The sequence below is a fragment of the Chiloscyllium punctatum genome, chromosome 27 (genome assembly GCF_047496795.1).
Source record: "Chiloscyllium punctatum isolate Juve2018m chromosome 27, sChiPun1.3, whole genome shotgun sequence".
In the NCBI taxonomy this organism is placed as follows: Eukaryota; Metazoa; Chordata; class Chondrichthyes; order Orectolobiformes; family Hemiscylliidae; genus Chiloscyllium; species Chiloscyllium punctatum.
The window spans coordinates 28,803,300-28,830,970 of NC_092765.1; the positions used below are offsets into that span (position 1 = coordinate 28,803,300).

Here is a 27,671-nt window from a genome sequence, read left to right on the forward strand (position 1 = left end):
AAGCAACCAATAATGTTTACCAAAAAAATTAGATTCAGTGCTTATGCTGCACTTCTATTGAGGCAAGAGATTTTACTGTACTTGGTAGGAAAATTGTGTCTGGCTAATTTATTTTTTTTGGGGGGCGGGGGGGAAGTCTCAACAAGAATGGATAGAGGGAAATGAATAGACATGTTGTACTTGGACTTGGAGAAAGTATTTGACAAGGTACCTTGAAAAATTAAATCATCAGAAAGAGCCCACTGCTTTAATATCTTGGCATGAATAGAGAATTGAGGTGGGGGGATAAGGGATTCTTTTTCAGGTTGGCAGCCCATGACCAGTGGAATTTTATGGGTATTAGTGCTGGGCGTACAACTGTTTATAATATATGTTAATGATTTGGAGGAAGGCAGTGAATGTACCATAGTCATATTTGCAGGTAACACAAAAATAGGTGGAAAGGCAGTTTGAGAGAAATGCAAGTAGTTTACAGAAAGGTACTAATAAGTGGGAAAAACATTGGCCAATGAAGTATAAGTTGGGAAACTGTGAAGTTGTAAATTTTGGAAGGAAAATGAAAACCGAATATTATTGAGAGAAAAATTGCAGAGCGCTGAAACCCAAGGGGACTTTGAGATAGTTGTGCACCAAACACAGAAGGCCCTAGCATTAAGTGTAGCAGATAATAAGAAGGCTGATTGTTGGCCTATATTTCAAGGGTTTTGGAGCACAAGAGTAGGGGAGTTTTACTGTAACTGTATAAGGAGCTGGTGAGACCACATCTGGAGTAGGATTTGGAGATGCCAGTGTTGGACTAGGGTGTACAAAGTTAAAAATCACACAACACCAGGTTATAGTCCAACAGGTTTCGGAGCAACACTCCTTCATCAGGTGGTTGTAGAGGGCTCGATCGTAACACAGAATTTATAGCAAAAGTTTGCAGTGTGATGTAACTGAAATTATACATTGAAAAATTGATTCTGTTAAACCTTTCATCTGTTAGAATACAGTGGATAGTTTCATTTCTTTCATGTGTAAATCACAAAACCCTTTTTTTAAAGTTGCATTCTCAGGTTAGCTGTTAACAATGGTGATAGCTAGACAATATGTTGAAGGTGTTAGCCCCCTGTGTTCTCTGTCTATATGACCTGATGTTTAGATTGATTCTAATCTAAAAAGTGAGATCAGAGTTTTATATAAATTTTACACACAGATGCGCACGCAGACACCCACCCACACACTCTCACATATGCACCCCCTCACAGACTTAAGACACTCTGCCCTCTTGCCCTCGACAGACAAAGACCCACATGCACACATGTTTTGTGTGGTGAATTTGTACTTGCAGAGTTACATTGCACTTTGCTCAAAAACTGCATACATTCATGTAGAACTCTGTTATCTCACTTTTTAGATTAGAATCAATCTAAACATCAGGTCATAGACAGAGAATATAGGGGGCTAACACCTTCAACATATTGTCTAGCTATCACCATTGTTAACGGCTAACCCGAGAATGCAACTTTTTAAAAAAAGGGTTTTGTGATTTCCACATGAAAGAAGTGAAAGTATCACTGTATTCTAACAGATGAAAGGCTTAACAGAATCTATTTTTCAATGGATAATTTTAGTTACGTCACACTGCAAATTTTTGCTATAAATTCTGTGTGTTAGGATTGAGCCCTCCACTACCACCTGATAAAAGAGCGTCGCTCCGAAAGCTAGTGTGCTTCCAATTAAACCTGTTGGACTATAACCTGGTGTTGTGTGATTTTTAACTTTGTACATCTGGAGTACTGTGTAGTTTTTGGTCCCCTTATTTAAGGAAACATTTTAATTAGAGGCAATTCGGAGAAGGTTCATTACTATGATCCTTGGTATGGAGGGATGGTCATGTGAGCAAAACTGGTTGGCACTATACTCATTGGAATTTATAAGAATGAGAAGTGATCTAATTGAAACATTATAGGATTCCTTGAAGGAAGGGCTTGACAGAGGAAATGTTAAGAGGACGTTTCCCCTCATGGGTAAAGTCTAGCACCAAGGGCATCATCTCAGAACAAAGGGCATCAATTTGAGATGGACATGAAGAGAAACTTCTTGAGGGTTGAGAGTCTTTGCAATGACTTGTCACAGAGCTGTGTGGGCAAGATTCTTCGCTATATTTAAGTTTGAGGTAGATTGTTGATCAGTAGGGGAATTGAGGGTTACGGTGGACATGAGGAATGTCTGAATGGTGGCAGAGGCTTGAGGGGTCAAACGGCATACTCCTATTTCTTGCCATAATTGTTTCTGAATTTCTCTATCACAAACTTAAGCACCTGTTTAGCTCTGGCCTAATTTACACAATTATACTTAGTTTAAATTCCTTTTTAGTTTGGGTGGTGTTTTTGAATGTTAAACAACGTAGACCTTTTTTGTAAGGGATGTTTAACCAGCATTTGTTTAATTTTGATTTTCACATGCAAGATTTACATTAATGTGCTCTATGATCTAATTAAAAAACAGCATATTGTAAATGTTTTTTGTATGGTCTCATTCAACTGCATTAGACAATTGTGTGTTTTTAAGACTCACTCTAGGCACTTGAACATATTGGGTGGATACTTCAGTGCTCTGAGGTACTGACTTTGGGATGAAATCTTGGAACGAGGCTCCCTCCGTGGATATAAAAGGTAGCACAGCTGGTCAGGCAGCATCCGAGTAGCAGGGGAATCAATGTTTGGGGCATAAGCCCTTCAGGCTGAAGAGCTTACTCCTGAACATTAGAACATAGAACAATACAGCACAGAACAGGCCCTTCAGCCCACGATGTTGTGCTGAACATTTGTCCTAGCTTAAGCATCTATCCATGTACCCATCCAATTGCCGCTTAAAAATCACCAATGATTCTGACTCTGCCACTCACACAGGCAGCGCATTCCATGCCCCCACCACACTCTGTAAAGAACCTATCCTGCCAATACCTTCCATCCTTCATCTTAAATTCATATCCCCTTATAACACACTGTTGTACCTGGGGAAGAAGTCTCTGACTGTCTACTCTATTCCCCTAATCATCTTATAAACCTCTATCAAGTCACCCCTCATCCTTTGCCGTTCCAATGAGAAAAGGCCTAGCACTCTCAACCTATCCTCGTACGACCTATTCTCCGTTCCAGGCAACATCCTAGTAAATCTTCTCTGCACCCTCTCCAAAGCTTCCACATCTTTCCTAAAGTGAGACGACCAGAAATGCACACAGTACTCCAACTGTGCTGCAACATCACCTCACGACTCTTGAACTCAATCCCTATGCTAATGAACACTAATACACCATCGGCCGCCTTCCAAGCTCTATCCACCTGAGTGGCAATTTTCAAAGATCTATGAACATAGACCCCAAGATCCCTCTGCTCCACCTTACTAAGAACCCTACCGTTAACCCTGTAGTCTGCGTTCTTATTTGTCCTTCCAAAATGGGCAACCTCACACTTGACAGGGTTGAACTCCATCTGCCACTCCTCAGCCCAGCTCTGCATCCTATCTAAGTACCTTTGCAGCCGACAACAGACCTCCTCACTATCCACAACTCCTCCAATCTTCGTATCGTCTGCAAATTTATTGACCCACCCTTCAACTCCCTCTTCCAAGTCATTAATAAAAATTACAAACAGCAGAGGACCCAGAATTGATCCCTGCAAAACTCCACTTGTAACTGGGCTCCAGGCTGAATATTTACCATTTACCATCTACCACCACTCTGCCTTCGACCGGTTAGCCAGTTCTCTATCCAACTGGCCAAACTTCCCACTATCCCATGCCTCCTGACTTTCCGCATAAGCCTACCATGGGGAACCTTATCAAATGCCTTACTAAAATCCATGTACGCTACATCCACTGCTCTACCCTCATCCACATGCTTGGTCATCTCCTCAAAGAATTCAATAAGACTTGTAAGGCAAGACCTACCCCTCACAAATCCGTGCTGTCTGTCCCTAATCAAGCAGTGTCTTTCCAGATACTCATAAATCCTATCCCTCAATACCCTTTCCATTACTTTTGCCTACCACAGAAGTAAGACTAACTGGCCTGTAATTCCCGGGGTTATCCCTGTTCCCTTTTTTGAGCAGGGGCACAACATTCGCCACTCCAGTCCCCTGGCACCACTCCCATTGACAGTGAAGATGAAAAGATCATTGCCAACGGTTCTGCAATTTCCTCTCTTGCTTTCCACATAATCCTAGGATATATCCAGTCAGGCCTGGGGGACTTGTCTATCCTCAAGTTTTTCAAAATGCCCAACACCTCTTCCTTCCTAACAAGTATTTCCTCTAGCTTACCAGTCAGTTTCATATTCTCCTCTTCAACAATACGGTCCCTCTCCTTTTATAAATACAGAAGAAAAGTGCTCATTCAAGACCTCTCCTATCTCTTCCGACTCAATACACAGTTTCCCACTACTGTCCTTGATCGGACCTACCCTCATTGTCGTCATTCTCCATGTTTCTCACAAACGCGTAAAAGGCCTTGGGGTTATCCTTGATCCTACCCGCCAAAGATTTTTCATGCCCTCTCTTAGCTCTCCTAATCCCTTTCTTCAGCTCCCTCCTGGCTATCCTGTATCCATCCAACGTTCTGTCTGAACCTTGTTTCCTCAACCTTATGTAAGCCTCCTCCTTCCTCTTTACCAGACATTCAACATCCCTTGTCAACCAAGGTTCCCTCACCCGACCATCTCTTTCCTGCCTGACCGGTACATACATATCAAGGAGACATCGTATCTGTTCCTTGAAAAAGTTCCACATTTCAACGACCTCCTTCCCTGACAGCCTGTGCTCCCACATTATGCTCCTCCAATCCTGTCTTGCAGTATTGTATTTACCCTTCCCCCAATTGTAAAACCTACCCTGTTGCACGCACCTATCTTTCTCCGTAACCAAGGTGAAAGTCACAGAATTGTGGTCACCATCACCAAAATGCTCACCCACTAACAAGCCCATCACTTGTCCTGGTTCGTTACCAAGTACCAAATCAGATATGGCCTCCCCTCTGGTCGGACAATCTAGATACTGAGTTAGAAAAGCTTCCTAGACACACTGCACAAACACCGCCCTGTCCAATCTACTTGATCTAAAGAGCTTCCAATCAATATTTGGGAAGTTGAAATCACCCATGACTACTACCCTGTGGCTTCTGCACCTTTCCAAAATCTGTTTCTCCACATCTCTGCTGCTATTGGGGGGCCTGTACTAAACGACCAACAAGGTGACTGCTCCTTTCCTATTTTCTGACTTCAGCCCATACTACCTCCAAAGGCAGATCACCCTTTGAACCGCCTTTCTGCAACTGTTATACCATTTCTAATTAGCAACGCCACACCCCCTCCTTTTTGTTTTACCACCCCCGCCCGCCCGCCCCCCCCCCCCCCCCGCCCCCCCCCCCCCCCCCCCCCCCCCCAAATCTTACTGAAACATCTGTAACCAGGAACCTCCAGCAACCATTCCTGTCCCTCTTCTATCCACGTTTCTGTGATGGCCACAACATCGTAGTCCCAAGTACCGATCCATGCCTTAAGTTCACCCACCTTATTTCTGATACTCCTTGCATTGAAGTATACGCACTTGAGCCCATCTGTGTCCGCAAGTATTCTCTGTCAGTGCTACCTTCACAGCCTCCCTACATTCTTGGACATCCTGAAAAACAGCTAACCGACTTGCTGGACTAAAAGTCCAATCCCATCCCCCTGCCAAATTAGTTTTTAAACCCCCCCCCCCCCCCCCCCCCCCGGAGAGTGCTAGCAATCCTACCTCCCAGGATATTCGTGCCCTTCTGGTTCAGGTGCAACCCGTCCTGCTTGTACAGGTCCCACCTTCCCCAGAATGCAGTCCAATTGTCCAAATACCTGAAGCCCTCCCTCCTACACCATACTTGCAGCCACGTGTTCAACTGCACTCTTTCCTTATTCCTTGCCTCACTGTCACGTGGCAGCAGCAACAACCCAGCGATGACGACTCTGTCCGTCCTAGCTTTTAGCTTCCAGCCTAACTCCAAGCTCCTGAATGACTTCCCCCACCCCTCTTCCTACCTATGTTATTGGTGCCAATGTGCACCACGACTTCTGGCTGTACACCCTCTCCCTTAAGGATTCTGAAGACACGGTCCGAGACGTCTCAGACCCTGGTACTTGGGAGGCAGCAAACCATCCGAGAGTCTCGCCCATGTCCACAGAACCGCCTGTCTGTCCCTCAAACTATAAAGTCTCCTATAACTAGCGCTCTCCACCTCTCCCCCTTTCCCTTCTGGGCCTCAGAGCTGGACCTCGTGCCAGAGATCCGGTCACTGCAGCTTACCCCTACTAGGCTGTCCCCAACAGTATCCAAAGCGGTATACTTATTGTTGAGGGGAACCACCACAGGGGATCCCTGCACTGCATGCTTCCTCACCTTCCCACCTCTAACTGTTACCCAACTACCTCTGTTCTCTAGCATAACTATGTCCCTGTAGCTTCTATCTATCACCCCCTCAGCCTCTTGAATAATCCTCAGTTCATCCAACTCCAGTTCCCTAACGTGGTCTGTGAGGAGCTGGATCTGGCCGCACTTCCTGCAGGTGAAATCGGCAGGAGCATTGGTGGTCACCCCTACCTCCAACATCCTGCAGGAGGAACATGAAATGTCGATTCTCCTACTCCTCAGATGCTGGCTGTGCTTTTCCAGCACAACACTGTTCTACTCTGTAAGTAATCTAAGTAATCAAAATCAGTGTGGAAACAGGCCCTTCAGCCCAACAAGTCCACACCGCCCCGCCGAAGCGTAACCCACCCATACCCCTACATCTACATCTACCCCTTACCTAACTCTCCTCCAGCATCTGCAGTCCTCACTTTTTTTTTGCTCCTGGATATAAAAGATACCGTGGCACACTTGAAAACTTACTTTGTTAATATTTTATCCCTCAAGTAGCATCTGGAAACAGATCTTCTAGAACCTGGCATATGTAGATTAGATGCTGTTATTTTGTGTTGCAAGAAAGACTAAACTTCAACAGTACTTGGCTGGACTGTACTGTAGGTATCTTCAGCTTAAGAAGTAAGCTAGAGATGTGTTACTTTTTTCAATCAACATGCTTGTCATTTATAGCTTTCTAGTTTTGTTTTTTTTAAAGTACAACTTATTCTTCATTGACAGGTGGGTAAAAGTGGCAATGTTCCCGCTGGCACAACTGTAGACAACACCATCACTCATCCATCTGAGTTTGATTTCTATCTCTGTAGCCATGCAGGAATTCAGGTACAATGCTTTCTGTCACCTTGTTTTAATATTTAAACTTATTTAAAATTTCCAAGTTTTTGCATTTTTTCCCAAAGATTGGGTAAGCATGCATTCTTTTTGCAGACTCTTGTTTGCTTCAGCTGTCTGCTGAATTCTTTGAAAAATGTGTGAATATTTATTGACCTGATTGTTTTAAAGATTTAAACTTTACTGCTGAATAAGAATCCCTGACATATTCTCTGTCCTCATAGATAGCATTTAATACCATTTTGTTTGTATTCTTAGGGTACCAGTCGTCCTTCGCACTATCATGTCTTGTGGGATGACAACTGCTTCTCGGCTGATGAATTGCAGCTCCTTACCTATCAGTTGTGTCACACTTATGTACGATGCACGCGTTCTGTCTCTATTCCTGCGCCAGCGTATTATGCCAGACTGGTTGCATTTCGAGCAAGATACCACCTTGTGGACAAAGATCACGACAGGTAAAAATTTTAGCCTGGCTCTGTAATTTTGGTATTATAGTGATAGCCTTTTTGAGAAAAGTGAATTTCTCCATTTTTTAGATGTAATATCACAGGATTTGTACTTTTTTGGCATCCCTGCATGTAATGTTAAAATATGCCCAAATAGATGCCGTTGATATGGAATCCTAACTGTCCAGCGCACTCAGACCTTGTTAATGGGTTCCTTGAGAAATGTGCCTTCAGTGGGATACTATCTAACCTCCTGAACTTTGTATTTTTGTGAAAAATAGATATGTTTGCTATATTTAGGTTTGCAGATGTATATAAAAATTTCCTTTAAAAATCTTAATGGGCTCCATCTTTCATTCAAGTTCACTTTTGAAATGGTGCAGTTAAATGACCACCCTTTCCTTAATGTCACAGTTGTGAAAATGGCAGGGCTCCTTGACTGAAGGCCTATCTTCACTGCTCATTTGTACATGTTGGGATTCCAACAGTAAGATGCACTATAGTTTTAGTATGGAAGGGCAAAATGTGGCAATGCAGGCTTGGAGGGCAGAAGGGCCTGTTCTTGTGCTATTTTCTTTTGTTTCTATAAGGTTTGCCTTTTTGGCAACCTTTTTTAAATAGGGCTTACCCCATTTATTCACCATGCAAGCTTTGTGCTAAACCATAGCATGTCAGTCATCCTCCAGAATAATGACTGCGCTGATGAGATTTCTTGTTGTATGTCGTTCAAATTCACGAATAGGTCTAAGGTTATCCCATTTGGTTCTGGAAAATACTCACTGTAACTCTGATTACTGTAGAAGGGTGAAGTATCTCAAATGTTTAAACAATAGATGAAGCTGGCTGTTTCATGCTGCTATGATGTAGTAGCAATACCAGTGGTGTACACCACTGATGAAACCTTGCTGTCAAGTCCAAAGACATTCTGCCTATCACATGGATGAGTAAGGTGCATGAAATTCAGTGATGCCAGGTATGTAGTCTGTACATCCCGTAGACTGGTAGTGTATCCTTTTGGCTGTTTGTAAACTCAACTAGTATGTGCTTGCAAAATGGCAAACATACTATCCAACATCAAATATGATTCTGCAAATGGACCATGTTTGTTAAATATTCCTGAGTCAGCAAAGAATTTATGCTGACAACTGATTTTAGTATAGTCAATCAACTCGCAGTATCATGCACTTGCATGTGTTAGAAGCTACACCTATTAATACACAGCCCTGTTCTTGCAACAGAAAGAACTCCCTATACATGTTGCACTTGTTTCAACTCCACAAAACAGGCGACAGCCATTCTCTGGTTTGTTTCTCAGGACAATGCCTTGACCAATCTGACTCAGTTTTCCTGTTTAAAATTTAAACAAAGCTTTGCAGTTGGCTGTCAATGTGCTTACTACTTGAAATTCGCGAGTCATCCAACCAGCCCCACTCTGCAATAATCCAGTGTAATAAATGTTGTTTTTATATTACATATTTCTTGCAAATTGTGCTGATGAATAAATGATAAGCTTTAACAAAATCCTTTATCAGAAATGCTAAAGTTAAATTAGTTATTTAGGTATCAACTAGAGTTCAAATTTTGGGTCTTTTTGGTGTTGAGTTTTCAATTTTTTGAGTCATAAAGAAGTGTTACGCAGAGAACAGAGCTTATGGAGATAAAGGATATCAAATTTGACCACCTCACTCTGTGTCACCTGTTAACTCACTGAGAATATTATCATGTTCCACATTCCTGTATGAAAGGGAGCACATGGGTTGGAGGAATAGAATATATTTGCTTTTTTAAAAACCATTTTCACTTGAGCAAATGATTTTCATTTCTAATGAGGCAATCATTTTCTCCCTATTGGAGTAAATGACCAGGGCATTGCTGGGGGTTTGTGATCAGCTTTGGTAATCCTAAAGTTTATAACATTGTTCCAAGCAATTCTCTTTTAAATTTGACCATCTACCTGAGTAATACTGTGCGTAATAAGTCACTTCAATATGCAAGGGTCTTAAATTCATGGTTTCAAATGATTTGACTACTTAGATCCTTTTAAAACTGAGTTTTTTTTTCTATGAAGTTTGTGATTTACAATTCTAAACCTAACCTGTTTCTCTTTTTGATAGTAGTTTTGGGTTTTTAAAATAAGTTTTGAAGAGGTTTTGTACATCTCACCAATAGCAAACGTATCTCCAAATATCTTTACATTTCTGAGTAGCCAAATTATAAGTACTTAAATTGACAAAATAAGTTGTAAATCTTTATGAAAATGTATGGTTGCAAGAGGGACCTGCAAAAAATGCTTTTTTTTTTGCACAAGCTTTCTGCCAGATGGTTTTACCACACAGAGATTGAGGGGCATGGATAGGATAAATAGACAGTCTTTTCCCTGGGGTCAGGGAGTCCAGAACTAGAGGGCATAGGCTTAGGCTTAGGGTGAGAGGGGAAATATGAGACCTACGGGGCAACTTTTTCACGCAGAGAATGGAATGAGCTGCCAGAGGAACTGGTGGAGACTGGTACAATTGTAACACTTTTAAGAGGCATCTGGATGGGTACATGAATAGGAAGGGTTTAGAGGGATAAGGGCTGAGTGCTGGCAGGTGGGACTAGATTGGGTTGGGATATCTGGTCGGCATGGACGTGTTGGACCGAAGGGTCTGTTTCCATGCTGTATATCTCTCTGACTGTATGATAAGTGATGTCTTAATGAGGAAGTGGAGATCATTGCACAGTCAAACAAATGAGAAATGGGCAGAGATTCATTATATTGTTTTTGCCAGTAGGGTATAGAAAGGAGGTGCTGAGTGGAGCTATCACTTGGAGGTCTTTTAGGGGTGAGGAAAACACAGGCTAAAATACAAAGATGTTTTTACTGGCCTGGACTACACAGGATGTAGGTGAATTTTGCCAGATGTCATACCTGTCAGCTACTTGGAAAACGACAAGCAGTACTAAAAGCTGTAGCTTGAATAGCTATTCCAGCATTTGAGGAACCTTCCACAAGCGTTTTGATTGTGTAGGACCCCTACCTCAAACAAAATGTGAAATAAGTATTTATTAACAATGGATGTATCGACTAGATTTTCAAAGGCAATCACATTATGCAACATCGCAGCTAACAGGGCTATAGAAGAGTTACTTAAATTTTTTTTACTAGATACGGAACACTAGTAGAGATCCAGTCAGATCAAAAATCTAACTTCACATCCAAACTCTTCAAGGAGGTTATGGATAACTTGGGAATAAAGCAATTCAAATCTACCGCGTTCCATCCAGATCTGCAGGGACAGCAGAGAGATGGCATCAAACACTGAAGACCTTATCGAGGACTTATGGTCAGGATTATCCAGATGATTGGGATAAAGGAGCTCCATTGATACTTTTTGCGATCAGAGATGCACCAAATGAATGTACCAAATTCAGTTCATTTGATTTAATGTTTGGGCATGAAGTAAGGGCACCATCAAAATTGATAAAGGAGAAATTAAGTCAGAATTCAGAGACCACCCATTTGTGTCAAATTTTAGAGAATGATTAAATAGGGCTGGAGAGTTGGCTAGACAGCATTTTAAAAGTATCACAGCATACAATGAAACAGGAAGCAGATAAGAAATCACAAATTTGTAATTTTGCAATTGAGGATAAGATATTGGTGTTACTTCCAGTAACAGGTGAGCCTTGAAAAGCAAGGTTTAGTGGACCGTATCGAATAGAGAAGAAATTGAGTGAGGTGAACTACTTGACAAGGACTCCAGACTGGAGAAATCTGTGTGTGTCATGTGAATATGCTCAAAAGGTATTTTGATAGGGAGGCAAGAGGTGAAGGTGTTAATGATTACAGCACAGAAGGAAGAAGCAAGTTCAGAGGATTCTGAATTGGACATTCCTCAAATCAAATTGGATAATGAGGAAGTTATCAAAAATTAGGATAAGTTATTGAGTTACCTTCCATGAGAAAATCAAAATGACCAGAAAGACTTATTACTATCACATGGGGAGATATGCAGAAATAAACTGGGAAGTGTTAACCTAATTGTGCATGACTTAGAGATAGATGTTGTTCTGATTAAGCAACATGCTTGTAGGCATAACCCTGTAAAGTTGGGACAGGTTCAGAAGGAGATAGAGCATATGCTCCAAGATGGCATAATCAAAGTAAGTTACTTTGATTGGAGCTCAGCAATAGTCGTGGTGCCAAAGCCAGATGGCACTCAACAGTTGTGTGTCAACTCTTGTAAAGTCAACACTTACAAAGACTGGTTATCCAATTCTGCAATTGGAGGACTTTGTCGAAAAGTGGGACAAGCAACTTGCATTTCTAAGTTGGACTTGCTCAGACGCTACTGGCAAGTACCTCTGTCAGAGAGGGCAAAGGCAATTTCAGCTTTCATAATGCCAAATGGCCAATATCTCTGGGAGTGCTTGTCCAGGATTCTCTAAAGGTTGACTTGCAGATGGTTAAGAAAGCAAATGTAATGTTGTCATTTATCTCAAGAGGGTTGGAATGTAAAAGCAGCGACCTGAGACTTCATAAAGATCGGGTTAGGCCCCATTTGGAATATTGTGTCCAGTTTTTAGGCCCCACGCCTCAGGAAGGACATATTGGCACTGTAGCGTGTCTAGTAGAGATTCACACGGATGATCCCTAGAATGGTAGGCCTAATATATGATGAACGGCTGAGAATCCTGGGGGAGATCTGATAAAGTTACAAGATAATGCATGACTTAGAAAGGGTGGATGCTGGGAATTTTTCCATCAGGTGGGGATACTAGGACCTGTGGGTACAGCCTTCGAATAAGAGGGGGTCAATGAAAATGAGGAGACGTTTCTTCAGCCAGCGAGTGGTGAGCCTGTGAAATTCATTACCACAGTGCGCAGTGGAGGCCAGGATGTTGAATGTCTTCAAGGCAGAGATTGATAAATTCTTAATCTCACGAGGAATTAAGGGATATGGGGAGTATGGATAAGTGGCATTGAAATGCCCATCAGCCATGATTGAATGGCAGAGTGCACTCAATGGGCTGAATGGTCTTTCTTCTACTCCTCTGTCTTGTGGTCTTATATCAGTTCAAAGTCATGCTATTTGGTATGAAAAATGCTCCAGTCACATTTCAGCCTATCTCATCCCCAACACCCCTCCCCCAAGTCCCTCCTCCCTACCTTTTATCTTAGCCTGCTTGGCACACCCTCCTCATTCCTGAAGAAGGGCTTATGCCTGAAATGTCGATTCTCCTGCTCCTTTGATGCTACCTCACCTGCTGCGCTTTTCCAGCAGCACATTTTTCAGCTCTGATCTCCAGCATCTGCAGTCCTCACTTTCTTCAAGCTTGGTGGTTAACCTAATAGTGAATTTGCCGAAGTCAAAGTCCCCTTCCTGGGCCATGATATTGGACATGGACAAATGGCTTCACGGGATGTGAAAACAAACTTAAACTTAATTGGGGAATTTCCCACACTGTCAATGAAAGAAGCAGTACTATGGTTCCTGGGATTGAGTGGATTTTAGCAAATATTTTGTGCTGAACTTTAGCAGTGTGGATACTCCACTCACCAAATTGTTTGCTTAAAAAAAGGCAAGAAGTTTCAGTGACAGCCTAAAACTGTATTAACCACTGCCCCAGTATTAGCCACACCTGATTATGTGAAGCCTTTCAAAGTGGCTATCTAGGCCAGTGATGTGGGTGTTGGTGCGGTATTCCTGTAGGAGGATGACTAGGGAATAAAAAGACCCATTTTTCCATGAAATTGAATGTTCATGAACAGAAACATTCAACGGTGAAGGAAGAGACTTTAAGCTTGATATTGGCATTGCACCATTTCAGTGTCTATATTACCAGCAGTGCATCTGAGACCATCATATACATTGATGATCACCTGTTCATTTGTGGAAACATTTATGGACAGAAATGATGGACTGTTTAGATGGAGCTTGTTGTTGCAGCCATTCAGTTTGACAATTGTGCATGTGGGAGGTCGTGAAAACTTGTTTGCTGATGCGTTATTGAGACTCTAATGAGATATGGAGGTGTTCGGTGTTGGATGTGCCACAGCCTGAATACGTATATAGTTGTGCATGTTTGCATGTGTATAGTTAGTTTAGTGTATATATGTTTTCGCTGACTAACCAGTTTGTTTGAAGGGTTTTAAAAATGAAGTCTTTTGTTTGGTATTGGTTAATTTTTTAAGGGGTAGAGAGAGTTAAAGGGTATTGAGAGGCCTTTATGTTTATATGTAAACAAATGAGACTTCAGGCCAAAGTGGCCTGTATAATAAAAAGGGAGTGATCAGCTCTCTAGCTGGGCATTTCAGTCCAGAACTAGTTAGAAGTTCCCTGAATGGGAACAGGTTGCAAAGCGTGCTGTCCTTCTGCCATTCAAATCTCAACCTCTAAGCATTTGTTCAAATTTTTTTTAAACTGTTTTTAAGGGGGTGTGTTTATTGGGACTGTTGTGTATATTCGGAACAGCATAATTAAATCTAGTTGGATAGACCTGAGGGGTTTTTTATTCTATAGGGGTTCTTTATTCTGTTCATTATGTTTCATTTTATAATTTTGTAAATACATTTTTCTGTTTTAAAACCTGGTAGTCAAGCTAGCTAATTTACTCTGGGTAATTTTCATGATACTGAAGCAAATTGTAAAGGTATGGTCTGGGTTGCCTGCTCAAAAATGTTTTGAGTGATATGGCCTAGTCCATAACAAGTGTTACAGGTGCAGAGAGAAATCAGAATTCACTTCAGAGTTCTATTTAAATGTCTGATAAGAGCAAGGAAGAAGCGGTTTGTTGAAACTGTTTGTTTGTAGTTGTATTCAAACTTTTATATCCTTTTTTATGGAAAATGATGGAAGAGTGTATAACATGAGGGGGGTAGGTGTCTGCAGTGTTGTATACTATATCAAGGAGTGGCATGGTGGGCTCAGTGGTTAGCACAGCTGTCTGTGTCTGGGACCTGGGTTCGATTCCATGCTCTGGAAACTCTGGAGATCGCACATTCTCTCCATGTCTGTGAGGATTTAGGTTGGGTGCCCTGGTTTTCTCCTACAGAGGGAGCTTAGGTGAATTTGCCATGCTAAATTGAATGTAGTGCTCAGGGATGTGTACGTTAGGTGTGTTAACCATGGGAAAAACATGGTTACAGTGATAGAGGAAGGGAATGGGTCTGGACGGGATGCTCACCAGAAGGTTGGTATAGACTCGCTGGGCCAAAGGGCCTGTTTCCACACTAGGGATTCTATGTAAGGATACGCTTCACTTCCACACAGGGTGGGATGTGGACCGCTGTCAGGATAACTGAGGTGAACCCGCGCAGCAGGTAGTAGGGATGGCACTTTACTGTAAGATATTCTAAGTTCAGGGAGCAGTAACTCACCAGGGTCACTGTGTCTGAGCACCAGGAGGTGTTGATTTAGGAGGCAGACACTCCCTTGCCCAAGGACACAGAGTGATCCAGTTTAGTGAACTGAGAACCCTCTAGTTGTAAGGTGCAGTCGGGTGTCGCAGAAATGAGCCATTTCTCTGTAAAACAGCATACTGTGTAGTCTTGTCAATGTGCAGTATTAAACTCCATCTGCCATTCCTCGGCTAACTGGCCCAGTTGATCAAGATTCCATTGTACTCTTAAATAACCTCCTTCGCTGTCCATCTTAGTGTCATCTGCAAGCTTACTAACCATGCCTCCTATATTCTCATCCAAATCATTTATGTAAATGACAAACATCAGTGGACTCAGCACTGATCCTTGCGGCACACTGCTGGTTCCAGGCCTCCAATTTGAACAACCCTGTACCACTACTGTCTCCTACTGTTCAGCCAAATGAGTGTCCGTCCAGCAGAAATGGAATGTACCTATGATTGCATTTGTTCCCTTGTGCAAATGCTAAATAAAAAAAGGATTCACTAAACTGCCCTGTGATAGTCAAGCAAGTTCTATTTTGCATTTTAGCAAGAAAGGAACTACATTTCTTCTTTAGTGGTTGCTGTTGATTTTTTTTTAGTCAGAAGGCTATAATTTTAGGTAATTGTGTTGAAATTGCCAGTTGTAATTAACAGAAATTAACTCCTGGAGTCATGATCGAAAAGCACCCAGCATGTGGTACTGTTTATTTTGGGATTTCTTTTTGTTCTTAAGTATTTGATAGTAAGAAAAATATTGACTGAATACTGCAGAAGAGTAATCAATGATTAAATGTCATATTAGCAGCAAAATAAGAATCTTTTTGAAGAAGTCTTCATTAATAATTGGATGTTTCAGATTGAAATGTTCTTTTTAAAGTGCTTGATTTTAATGCATCTTCCAACGTGTACATATGTATCTATTTAATCTTTACAGTGCTGAAGGAAGCCACATCTCTGGACAGAGCAATGGACGGGATCCTCTGGCACTTGCTAAGGCTGTACAGGTCCACCACGATACCCAGCATACAATGTATTTTGCATAAGACCGACTGAAGTTTCCAGTGATTTTACAGAATACTGTGCAGTTCTGAAACGTCCTTCCTTAGTGCTAATTTTCTTCAACTAACTCTTGAGGGCCAAGCCAGTTTCAGACAACAGTCTACCAGCGAATAAGATGCAATGCACTGAATGACTCATTTACTCATTAGGATTTAAATGCACGGAGAAATGAGCCATTGTTCTTCAAAGTCTATCAGAAGCACTATATATGGAAAATACTGGTGGTTTTTTCCCACCATACTGATTTTATATTTTTTACCTCAAGGCACCAAGGCCGAACACCCTAAGGAAAAGTTGCATGAGTGACTTTGAGTGTTACTACATTCAGTAGCAAGTTTTGATATTGTGTGTTTTCTTTCTCCGTTTATACGAGGTAATACTGTTGTAAAACTCGCATCTATTTTTAATCTTTTACACACCAGACCGTGCGTTTGTGTGTGGGAGAATGAACACTTGGGATTCCTTATAGATAGTTCTAGTATGTAAATTGTGGAAAGGTTTTAAAGGGAGCCCTTGAAATTATACAGCTATAAAGGCCCAAGTATTTCCAAACTATAAAAGTACAGACAAAGATCATTACAGTGCACTCAAATAATTTCAGAGGAGCTCTTGATAAATTTCATGCTTCTCGTGATTTTGCAGCTTCATGGAGATTTGTTTTAGGATTTAAAGGAAGATTTGACTCTATGTAAACATAAAATAAACAATTTTGGAGAACTATGGTTCCAAAATTGTAAAGCAAAATACAAGGAAGAACATTCCCTCTAAGCTGCATAGCTGCTCAGTCTGTGCACGCTGACACTGTTCCCAGCATTAACTTCCCACCTGAGAATCCATTGGTGCACGTGGCCTGTGCAGAAGCAAAAAGAATTAGAGGGAATATAGACTGAGAATGCTGGAGATCTGAAATAAGAACACAAAATAATACAAAGGTTCTGGTTGGGCAGCATCTGTGGAGAGAGAAACAACATTTAATGTGTCCGGCCAATGTACTTTCATCAGAGTTGAGTAAACTCAGGAAAAAAGGTTTTGCCAATTCTGATTATCAGTTATCAATCTGAAACATAATTCAGTTTTCTATCTACCGATAGCCCTGCTGAGTGTTTTCAGCATTTTGTTTTCATTGTATGGTTCCGAAATGTTTTGCTTGAACGTTTGCAATATCCTATGATGTTGAGCTGCCTAGCTCAAATTGTCTGCATAATAGTGGATACTCTCTACTTGTTGGTGGTCTGACCATTTTGTTGCTTTTTAAGTAAGGCCAGCTGGACTGTCCATCCCCAGTTAGATCATCCATCTGTGATATGCCAGCAACTGTGTATTTCCACAATTGACTATTTTGACTCATTGGCAGGCATGTGGCAAGTCGAAAATCAAAGCTTTTATAAATACAAGTTTAATTAGTTTGACATCTTGTTGCCATGACAATCCTAACTGATGCAATGGCGAACTGCCCAAGCTGCCACTGATAAGTTCCATTCTTGGTACTAGAGTGAATTTTTTTTTAAAAATAGGGATTTTGCACTAAAAGTTTTGATGTGATTTTACCTTTTAAACCTTAATTATAGTTGATTTATGGTAGAATTGTTGTATGCAATAGATAGACAAAATTCCTCAAATAGAAGTTTCATATACCAGGGGTGAAACTGCTATTTTGCAGAAGTTACTTGCTGGAGCTGTATATGCTATATGTGGACTGGACTGTACTTGGATATTTTGAAGTGTTCATGAACTTTTTATGCAGAATTGTAAATTGAAATTGTCCAGTCTTTTTGGTTCATCCATTTCAGAAGCTAAGTACCTGTATTTTGCTGCAGTGAATTTTAATACAGTACCCTGAGGTGCCAGCTTGATAAGTTGTGAAAGATGTTGAGTTCATGAAATTGTTTGGTGCTTAAAAATACTTGGACTGTATTGACATTGGGGCTTTTTCTAACTAGTCTGCCCAAGTTTATAGTTTTGGGAAAGAAAGGTTCAACTAGCTTTCCTTCAAGGAGGCTGAAACTTTGGGCAAAATAGTGCAGGACAAATGGATCTTTTGAATAAGAGTCATCTTGATTCATAATAAGGCGTAATTCTCTTTTATTTAAAGCTGTGCAAACTTTACTATGTTTATTTGAAGTTTTCTTGTGCAATACATTCAAAACCGTCAACTGTTTTTAAAAAAAAGACAAGCAAACTGTAAAGGAAGGGAATTCACTGGCCAGAATGTGTGGATGATGAAACACTGCCTTCCTTTTTTTAAATCCCCAGATCTCATTCTGAAGTTTTTGTCAAAGATAACTGATTGCAGATGTTCTCTATCCTTGTTTTAGAATACAATTTTACACGTCTAGTGAGCCTTTTTTAAGGTTAGCAGCATATCCACTTTGTGCCATCTTCAGCTGAGCAAACAACGAATTTTTATTTAGCTATTATGGGAGTCAAAGGAACCCAAGGAAAAATGCTGTTTTTAACTGCTAGAATTGTTTAGAGCATTCAAGTCTTCAGGAGCCTCTGCTTTGTTTTTATGAAAGATCAACAGGATGAAAGCAATTTGTTTGCTTGCACCCTACAAAATTTGTCAGGTCACTTTCCATGTATTGTATTTTGACATTCCATGGATAAAGTAATCTTAAGGAGGTTGTTTTTATCCGTATGTCCAATATAACTATTGGCTGCTTTCAAATAAATGGCTATGTACACTTTTCCCCCCCCCCCCCCCCCCCCCCCCCTTAAGTGTTGTGCTGTTGTACAGATGTCAAAATTTCATGGTAGCCATGTTCTTTTCATCATGTGAGAACTATATGAACATTTTGTCTTCTTCCAAATTCCTCATGGCACCCAAAAAGGCTAGGGTCTTTACCAATAGGTATAATGAATCATTTCAGCTATTTCATTTGGTGGCTGACCTGTGTTTCATTAACATACATGCCTGGCATTGTGTTTAACCTTTTTTATCCTGGTATTTGCAAATTGGCGCGGGTAGTTTTTTCTTTTAAGTTGATCTTGCTGTTAGTAGTTTAATACAACTGCTGACATTTGAAGGCTATTTTTAAAGCTACAAATCCAGTAGCTAATATCTTTATGGTTATTTTTCCACTTATAATTCACACTTCTTATGTTGTACTACTCATGAAATTGCTGCTGTTTTTTTTAAAAAAGCAGGATTACTGGGGTTGTGTGAACTTGGCAGTAAGTGGATCAGTAAAGCAACCAATTTTTGTAGGGGGCTTGATGTAGCATCTGTCCTTTTTTTTATTGCTTTTTTTTAAAAATGCACCTTTTTATATGGATTATGGTGTTTTGTTTTATGCTTTTAAATTTTACATGCTCTTCAACAATATCTGAAATAGTTTTCAAAACTTCAACCTTTTTAAAGACACAATTTCAGCAGCTGAACTAAGACTTCATTCTCAAGCAGACTTTACAATCTTAATGCGATGAACTTTACCAGCAGAACTGATAGCTTCTTACTTCACTGCACTTTGTAGCCAATTCACCTAGCCAGCATAATGTACTTTCTTACTATGACACACAGCATAGAATTACTGGTACTTGTACCTCCAGATTAGATTGTTCCAATTAGATGGTGCCAAAAGTGCTTGAAGCTGAGGTTTAAGATTAACTTTTACGGACAGTATTTTTATGGACCGTTTTCAAAGTTCTTGTTTAAAATATGGCTCTCCAGGAAGATGCAATTTTCAGCTGTTCTCCTAAAAACAGAATTGTCTTTCAATCTTGGAGTATACGGATCCTTTGTTGAGCAGCACATCTTGTATGGGGTATATTTTATATTTTCTTTAATAAATTGATTGTAATGGAAATGTATATTTGTGGGATATTGGATCCATACTTTCAAAAGAATGCAAATACTTTTGCAAATTCATGTAATGCAGATAGATTGGACTTTACAATATTCTGTTTCTATATACTTAGCCTTAATTAAGCTACAGGGCACGTTAATTTTCAATTACAATTATTTTACGATTTGTCTAAAGAATAGCTGTCAGTACAGATTATGTTATTAGAGTGGCAGGAAATAATTACAATTTGTTTTCACCTTGTTTGAATGCGCATATCTAATTCGAAGTTAGAGCAAGGCATTTTTCAAATAACTATTTTCCAAGTATGAACAGCATTTTTTTGGCAGAATTTAAGTAGCGTAATATAGTAAATGCTTGGAACAAATTTCAGGGAAATGATATTAATTTTTAATTCTGTGGCGAAGGAAAAACTCCAGCTGTTTACGCCCAGAACTAATAGAAAATGTATCCTGAGGTTTTAATTTCTAATGCTAAAGATAAACTATCTTTCACTTGATTTATTCTGATACTCCTGCAATGGAAACAAGCAGGCTTGGTTTCCACATCATTATGAAATAATTACCTCATGAACATGGGAGTGAAAGCATTGTATGTATCTACTCTTGGCTCAGTAGCATACGTGCTTTCATGGGAATTTAATGCTGAAAGTTTAATGTGCAGAAGTGCAAAGGACAGGAGAATAGTTTGAACTCTAGGAAAGTCTGATTTGAAACAAGTTTTTAAATGCTTGGAGCAGGGATTTCTAGGATAGTATGTCACTATTGATCCTTATGTACTAAAACTCCAAACTGATCATGACACTTTGGAATGTTTTGAATAATATTACTCAAGCTAACTGAAGTATACGTTGTGGACTAGTTTTTAATAATGCAAATTAACAACATTTGACACACACATGGGCAGGACATTGGCCATCAGATGTAATATCGTTGCAATTCCGTTTAAAGTTTCAGCAAAAAGAAGAACACGATCCAACCCGTTACGCTTCCACAGGTTCTCAAAGAACTGTCCGTTTAACTCCATTCTTCTGCACTATCCCAACACTACTTTTTCCTCTTGTTAATTTGTTTTATTCCTTTATAAATCCGTTGCTGATTCCATGCTTCTAGCACTTAACTGGTACCATCTTTCATGTATTATCAGCTCGCTGCACTTCTATAATTTCAAGAAACTCCAAACATCTAACTTTTGTAATGAATTTATATCCACTGATTCACCAGCTGCAACTTTTCGTCAGATTTTGTCATCTCAATAATATCACTGCAAGAGGCACATTTATTCCATTGCAATTAAAACTCACCTGTTCATTTCAATTCTTTTTTTTTTGTCTCCCTGTCCTGAAGTTTTTATTTTTATTCATAACTGAAAAGAGCAGGACTGTTGATTCAGTGGGTGCCACCACTGTTGCTGTAACCTATTGATGGCTACTGTAAAGTGTTTTTGTAACATTGCTGTACCTTGGCAATGTAGTGTTACATCTGCTTTGCACACGAAATGTCAAAAAAAATTTCAAATTCTGTTGATACCAGAATTGAAGTTGTGATTTGGGTGAATAATCAAAGTGCACTATATTGAAAACTACTAGATTGTCCAAAGATTTGAATAAATACAATTAATTTCCTGCAATTTTCAGAGTATTTTTAAGAAAATATATTCATCTATCATGAGGAATCAAAAATCCATGACTTCAGAATGGAAGATCCCTCACCAGCATGTCATGATTTGTATTTTTAAAACTCTCATTACTACCACCCCTTCTCTTAACTCACCTCCCTGCTACAAAACATATGACCACACAACAAAAATATACGTGGGGCCTTCATAGTGTGCATGGATTAGTACCACACCAGCCAAAGCATTTAATGATTCACCATGGTAGCTATGTTCTTGTTACCCTGCAAGCAATATACATTATAAATTTAGAGATAGTATGTTGGACTACAGAATCAAGTAGATGAATCCTGCCTTTTTTTTTGTATTTTACCATTTTGAAAACATTTGTTGTATTGTTGAATGCTGATATAAATTCTCCAGTTGCTGAGGGTAAGTAATGTCTCTAAAGTTGCAAGTGAAAGACCAATTGTGAATGGGTTTTAACTAAATTTTTTCAGAGAGGGTATAGGTCAGAATTCTGTACTTCTGACTTGTACAAGGTTTATTTGTTCTTGTGAATCCATTCTTCTGTCATTGAACAATATTTTGAATATCTAATCTGATGCACCACCACAATATATATATATTGTTTTTGTTTATGTTCATTACCATTTAAAGCATGTTTGATGGTATAAGTCTGTCCAAATCAGAATGCAGTTTGCTCCTTCTAAATGTTAAATGCTGTCACTTTCTTGTTCATTAAAGATTGGTCTGATTTGTTGATGATGAGATTTATTTTGGGGTGCAGGGAAAAGGAATTGGAGCCTAGCATTTGTGAATAGTGGCATCTGGTAATCCATGGTCTTAAGGTCCCTGCCTGTACAAAACTGCATTGAAAGCATTTTATGCTGCATATTTCTGCTGTATCTGATTTTTTTTCTTTTGTATGTACTTGATTGGAAAACCTTGGTACAATGTATGTGTTTTTCAGTAAAATTGGAAAAAGCTGTTTTCTAGTTCCCATACAGATGTTTAGATAAGTGCTGTTTTGATTATTTTGAGTCTTGATTTGTGAATATGTCTATCAATACGAGGTATTTTCTTGAGCAGTGGGTATGGATAACGTGATAACCTTCCCTACATTGCAAAAAGATGTTGGCTGATTGAATTACAAAGCTGTACTGCAATATGATTTTTAGCCTGCAGGGACAATTTGTGTTCACGTAACAAAATAAAATGGTATTTTTTGTGCCAGAATTTCCAAAGTCTATCAACTTGATACTATTTTTTTTCCACACTTTTGCCCAGTTTTTTTTTAGTATTGGTTGCAATGTATTGTGTATATGGTGGCTTGGGCTCTGAAGGTGGATTTTAGGAACCTCTGAATGTTTCTCTCTGATCCCGCCTGAATTTTGGCTTTTATCTATTCAGTGAGGTACAGTAAATGATGAATATGGCAATTAATAATGTGCTACTTGCTGAGGGTCAGATGAAATTTCTAATAAGGTCTTCTCCCTTACCAGCATGGAAATGTCTGATTTTCTTGGACTGGACTATTTTCTGTAGCTATTGAATCAACCTTTGCCTGGTGTTGAAGGTGCAGGATGATTGGTAGCTGCATTGCTTTGCTTTGCTTTGCTAAGGTTGGAGGATACCAAATGTTGTCGTGTGTAAGCCTGAATACGTTATGCATGTCTGGCTCACATGAGTGATGACCTTTTAGACCATACTATGCTGTACCTTTTTTGCCAATTGGACTGGACTCTTTTTGGGTATAGATAAGAAATTGGAATTGTACGCTCCTCTTCACAGCCTATACAGCGCTTTTGTTGTGACATGGATTCCACCTATGTTATAGTCGTACAGCATGGAAACAGACCATTTGGTCCAACCAGTCCATTCTAAACATAATCTCATATTAAACTAGTCCCACCTTCCTGTTCCTGGCCCATATCCCTCCAAAGCTTTCCTATTCATGTACTTTCCAAATGTCTTTTAGTAGGGTAACTGTATCTACCAGTTCCACTGGCAGTTCAATCCACAAATGGGACTACTGTGGTTGTTTTTCTTTTTTAAAAAAAATTGCCTCGTGTCCTTTTTTAAAAATCTTTTTTCCTTTCATATTTAAAAAAAAAATATGCCCCTAGTTTTGAACTCCTCACCTTAACAGCCCGTTTGATATTCACCTTATCTGCCCCTCATGATTTTATAAACTTCTATAAGGAAACATGGAGTGTTGGGTAGAGACTGGGTGTGGTTGGGATGCTCTTTGGAGGGACGATGTAGATTGGAAAGGCTAAATGGCCTGCTACCATGCTGTAGGTCACCCCTCAATCTTCATATCCTCCTGGGGAAAAAAATCCCAGCCTTTTTTAATATAGCTCAAATGCTCCATTCCTGGTAAACCTCTTTGAACCCTCTTCAGTTTAATAATAATTTTCCAATAACTGGGTGATCAGAGCTGCATGCAGTACTCCAGAAGAGGCCTCACCAAAGTTGTGTACTTGATCTTGATATGCACTTTTAATTACAGATTTAGACTGCTTCATCGATGGAACTTGAATCATCTTTGAAAATTGCTTACAGATAATGTTTGCATTTTTTTGATCATTTTGTATCCTCTTGAATATAATCCTTGAACCAAAATGCAGGTTAATTAGTTGCAGTGTTCCATGCACGCTTCAGTATGTGTTAGGGAATTTGATTTGGTGTGCAAAAGAAATAATTTGCCTCCTGTCTTCCTAGTTTATTTGTAATCTTTTTGCTTCTACAAATTTGTTTCAGCAGTGTGAGCTAGTTTCATGTGAGATGGTAGATGATATTTTCACTTTGAGGAGAGGAGCTACACTTCCAGAGAGATTGCTGTGGAATTTGGTCTGTAGAGTAAGTTTAAAGAGAAATTACTAGAAAGGGTCCATGTTACCAAGTTGGGACCAGGGTGTAAATGCAGGTATGGCGCAAGCGGCAGTGATTACTGGTGGGAGGTCCCAGTCACTTACAGTCAGACTACTGATACTGGAAGGTCTTTTTTGAGTGGGTAGCATCCTTGAGTCAAAAGCTCCAAATTGGAGTCTCACTCCAGGGTTTGATGACCAAGAAAAGTACATAAAAGATATGATCAAAACAGTTGATTCACCAACCTGTGAATCCCTCCAGCATGTTCCAGGTGGCATGCACCAAATGTGGTCAGCCATGTGTTGGAAGAAAGGTTGTATTCTACATCAGCACTAGACCACAGCATACATGTAAAAGTGTATGCTGCCACAACAATCGGACTGCCTGAATTTCTTCTTCATTCTGTTGCCAGGGTTGGAGGATTTGACCAATAGGGAGAGGCTAAATAGGCTGGGGCTGTTTTCCCTGGAGCTTTGGAGGCTTGAGGTGACCTTTTTTATAGAGGTTTATAAAATCAAGGGGCATGGATAGGATAAATATGCAAGGTCTCTTCCCTAGGATGGGGGTGGGGGGGAGAGGAAACAGAGTCCAGAAGTAGAGGGGCATAAGATGAGAGTGGAAAGACATAAAAAGGGACCTAAGGGGGACACTGAAAGTGGTGCATGTATGGAATGAGCTGCCAGAGGAAGTGAAGGCTGGTATATTTACAGCATTTAAAAGGCATCTGGATGGGTATACGGTTGCATGTTACAGTTCATTCAGATCAAGGGAGGTGTTGGTCTCATGATATTAACTGTTGGACTGTTAACCCAGAGTCCCAGGTAATGTTTTGGAGACCGAGGCTGGGATCCCATCATGGCAGATGGTGGAATCTGAATTCAATAATAATATGAAGAGAGTAGAATGATGACCATGAAACCATTGTTGAACATCAGGAAAAAAAATCTGATTCACTGATGTCCTTTTGGGAAGGAAACCGCCATCCTTACTTGATCTGGCCTACATGTGACTCCAGACCCACAGCTGTGTGGTTGACCCTTAACTGGCCTCTGGGCAATTAAGGATGGGGGCAATGATTACTGGCTGAGCCAGCATCATTCTCATTCAGTGACTGAATAGAGTCAAAGATATACAGCACAGAAATAGACCCATTGGTCCAACTCCTCCATGGCAACCAGGTAGCCTAACCTAATCTAGTCCCATTTGCCAGCACTTGCCCCATATCCCTCTAAAGCCTTCCTATTAATATACTCATCCAGATGCCTTTTTAAATGCTATAAATATACCAGCCTTCACTTCTTCCTCTAGCAGTACATTCCATACACACTCCACCTTCTGTGTTCCCCCTTCGGTCCCATTTTTTTATATCTTTTCCCTCTCACCCTATGTCCTCTACTTCTGGATTCTGCCTCCCCCTCTTTCTTCCCCACCCCCCCCCCACCCCCCAATCCTAGGGAAAAGACCTTTGCATATTCATTCTACTCATGCCCCTCATGATTTTATAAACCTCTATAAAAATCACTCCTCCACCTCCAAAGCTCCAAGGAAAATCGCCCCAGCCTATTTAGCCTCTCTCTATAGCTCATATCCTCCAACCCTGGCAATGTCCTTTGTAAATCTTTTTTGAACCTTTTCAAGTTTCACAACATCCTTCCGGTAGGAAGGAGACCAGAAGTGCACGTGATATTCCGGCAGTGGCCGTACCAATGTCCTGTACAGCCCCAACATGACCTCCCAACTCATGTATTCAATACTCTGACCAATAAAGGAAAGCATACTAAACACTGCCTTCACTATCTTATCTGCCTGTGACTCCACTTTCAAGGAGCTATGAACCTGCACTCCAAAGTCTCTTTGTTTAGCAACACCCCCGAGGACCTTACCATTTAAGTGTATAAGTCCTGCTAAGATTTGCTTTCCCAAAATGCAACACCTTGCATTTATCTGAATTAAACTCCATATGCCACTTGTCAGCCCTTTGGCCCATCTGATCAAGATCCTGTTGTAATCTGAGGTAACCTTCTTTGCTGACCACTACACCAATTTTGGTGTCATCTGCAAACTTACTAATCATACCTCCTATGTTCACATCCAAATCATTTATATAAATGATGAAAAGTAGTGGATCCAGCCTCAATCCTTGTGGCACTCCACTGGTCACCGGTCTACAGTCTGGAAAAACAACCCCTCCACTACCACCCTCTGTCCTCTACCTTTTGAGCCAGTTCTGTATCCAAATGGCAAGGTCTCTCTATCTTCCATGAGATATAACCTTGCTAACCAGTCTCCCGTGGGGAACCTTGTTGAGTGCTTAAATGACATCCCTATAGATCACTTCTACTGCTCTGCTCTCATCAATCCTGTTTGTTATACTTCAAAAACCTCAATCAAATTTGAGATTATTTCCCACGCATAAAGCCATTTTGATTATCCCTAATCAGTCCTTGCCTTTCCAAATACATGTACATCCTGTCCCTCAGGATTCCCTCCCAACAGCTTGCCCACCACTGACATCAGGCTCACTGGTCTATAGTTCTCTGGCTTGTCCTTACCACCTTTCTTTAAACAGTGGTAACACATTAGCCAACTCCAGTCTTCCGGTACCTCACCTGAGCCTATCGATGATACAAATATCTCTGTGTAAGAGACCCAGCAATCACCTCCCTAGCTTTTCACAGTTCTAGGGTATACCTGATCAGGTCCTGGGGATTTATCCACTTTTTGTGCATTTCAAGACATCCAGCACTTCTCTGTAATATGGATATTTTACAAGATGTCACCATCTAGTTCCCTACATTATATATCTTACATGTCTTTATCCACAGTAAATACTGATGCAAAACACTCGTTTAGTATCTGCCCCATCTCCTCCTGCGGCTCCACGCACAGGCTGCCTTTGTGATTTTTGAGGGGCCCTATTATCTCCCTTGTTACCCTTTTGTCCTTCATGTATTTGTAAAAGCCCTTTGGATTCTCTTTAACTATTTGTCAAAGCTATCTCATGTCCCTTTTTTTTTTGTCCTCTTACTTTTTCTCTTAAGCATACTCTTACTGCCTTTATACTCCTGTAAAGGATTCACTCGATCTATCCTGCCTATATCTGACACATGCTTCCTTTTTTCTTAACCAAGCCCTCAATCTCTTGTTATCCAGCATTCTCCATACCTACCAGCCTTTCCTTTCATCCTAACAGGAATATACTGTCTCTGGACTTTCAT

General features: G+C 40.3%; 1 protein-coding gene across 3 annotated transcripts in view; it reads left to right on the top strand.

Annotated features, from left to right (window-relative positions):
- The window catches only part of LOC140453590 (protein argonaute-4), a 105,962-nt gene extending 83,134 nt beyond the window's left edge, over positions 1-22,828 (top strand). For all 3 annotated transcript variants that reach the window (XM_072548398.1, XM_072548399.1, XM_072548400.1), the window contains exons 17-19: positions 7,152-7,253; positions 7,521-7,720; positions 16,035-22,828. In XM_072548398.1, coding sequence (XP_072404499.1) covers positions 7,152-7,253; positions 7,521-7,720; positions 16,035-16,143 — 411 coding nt within the window. In that variant the 3' untranslated portion in view covers positions 16,144-22,828. The remainder of the gene's footprint in view (positions 1-7,151; positions 7,254-7,520; positions 7,721-16,034) is intronic.
- The last annotated feature ends 4,843 nt before the right edge of the window (positions 22,829-27,671 follow it).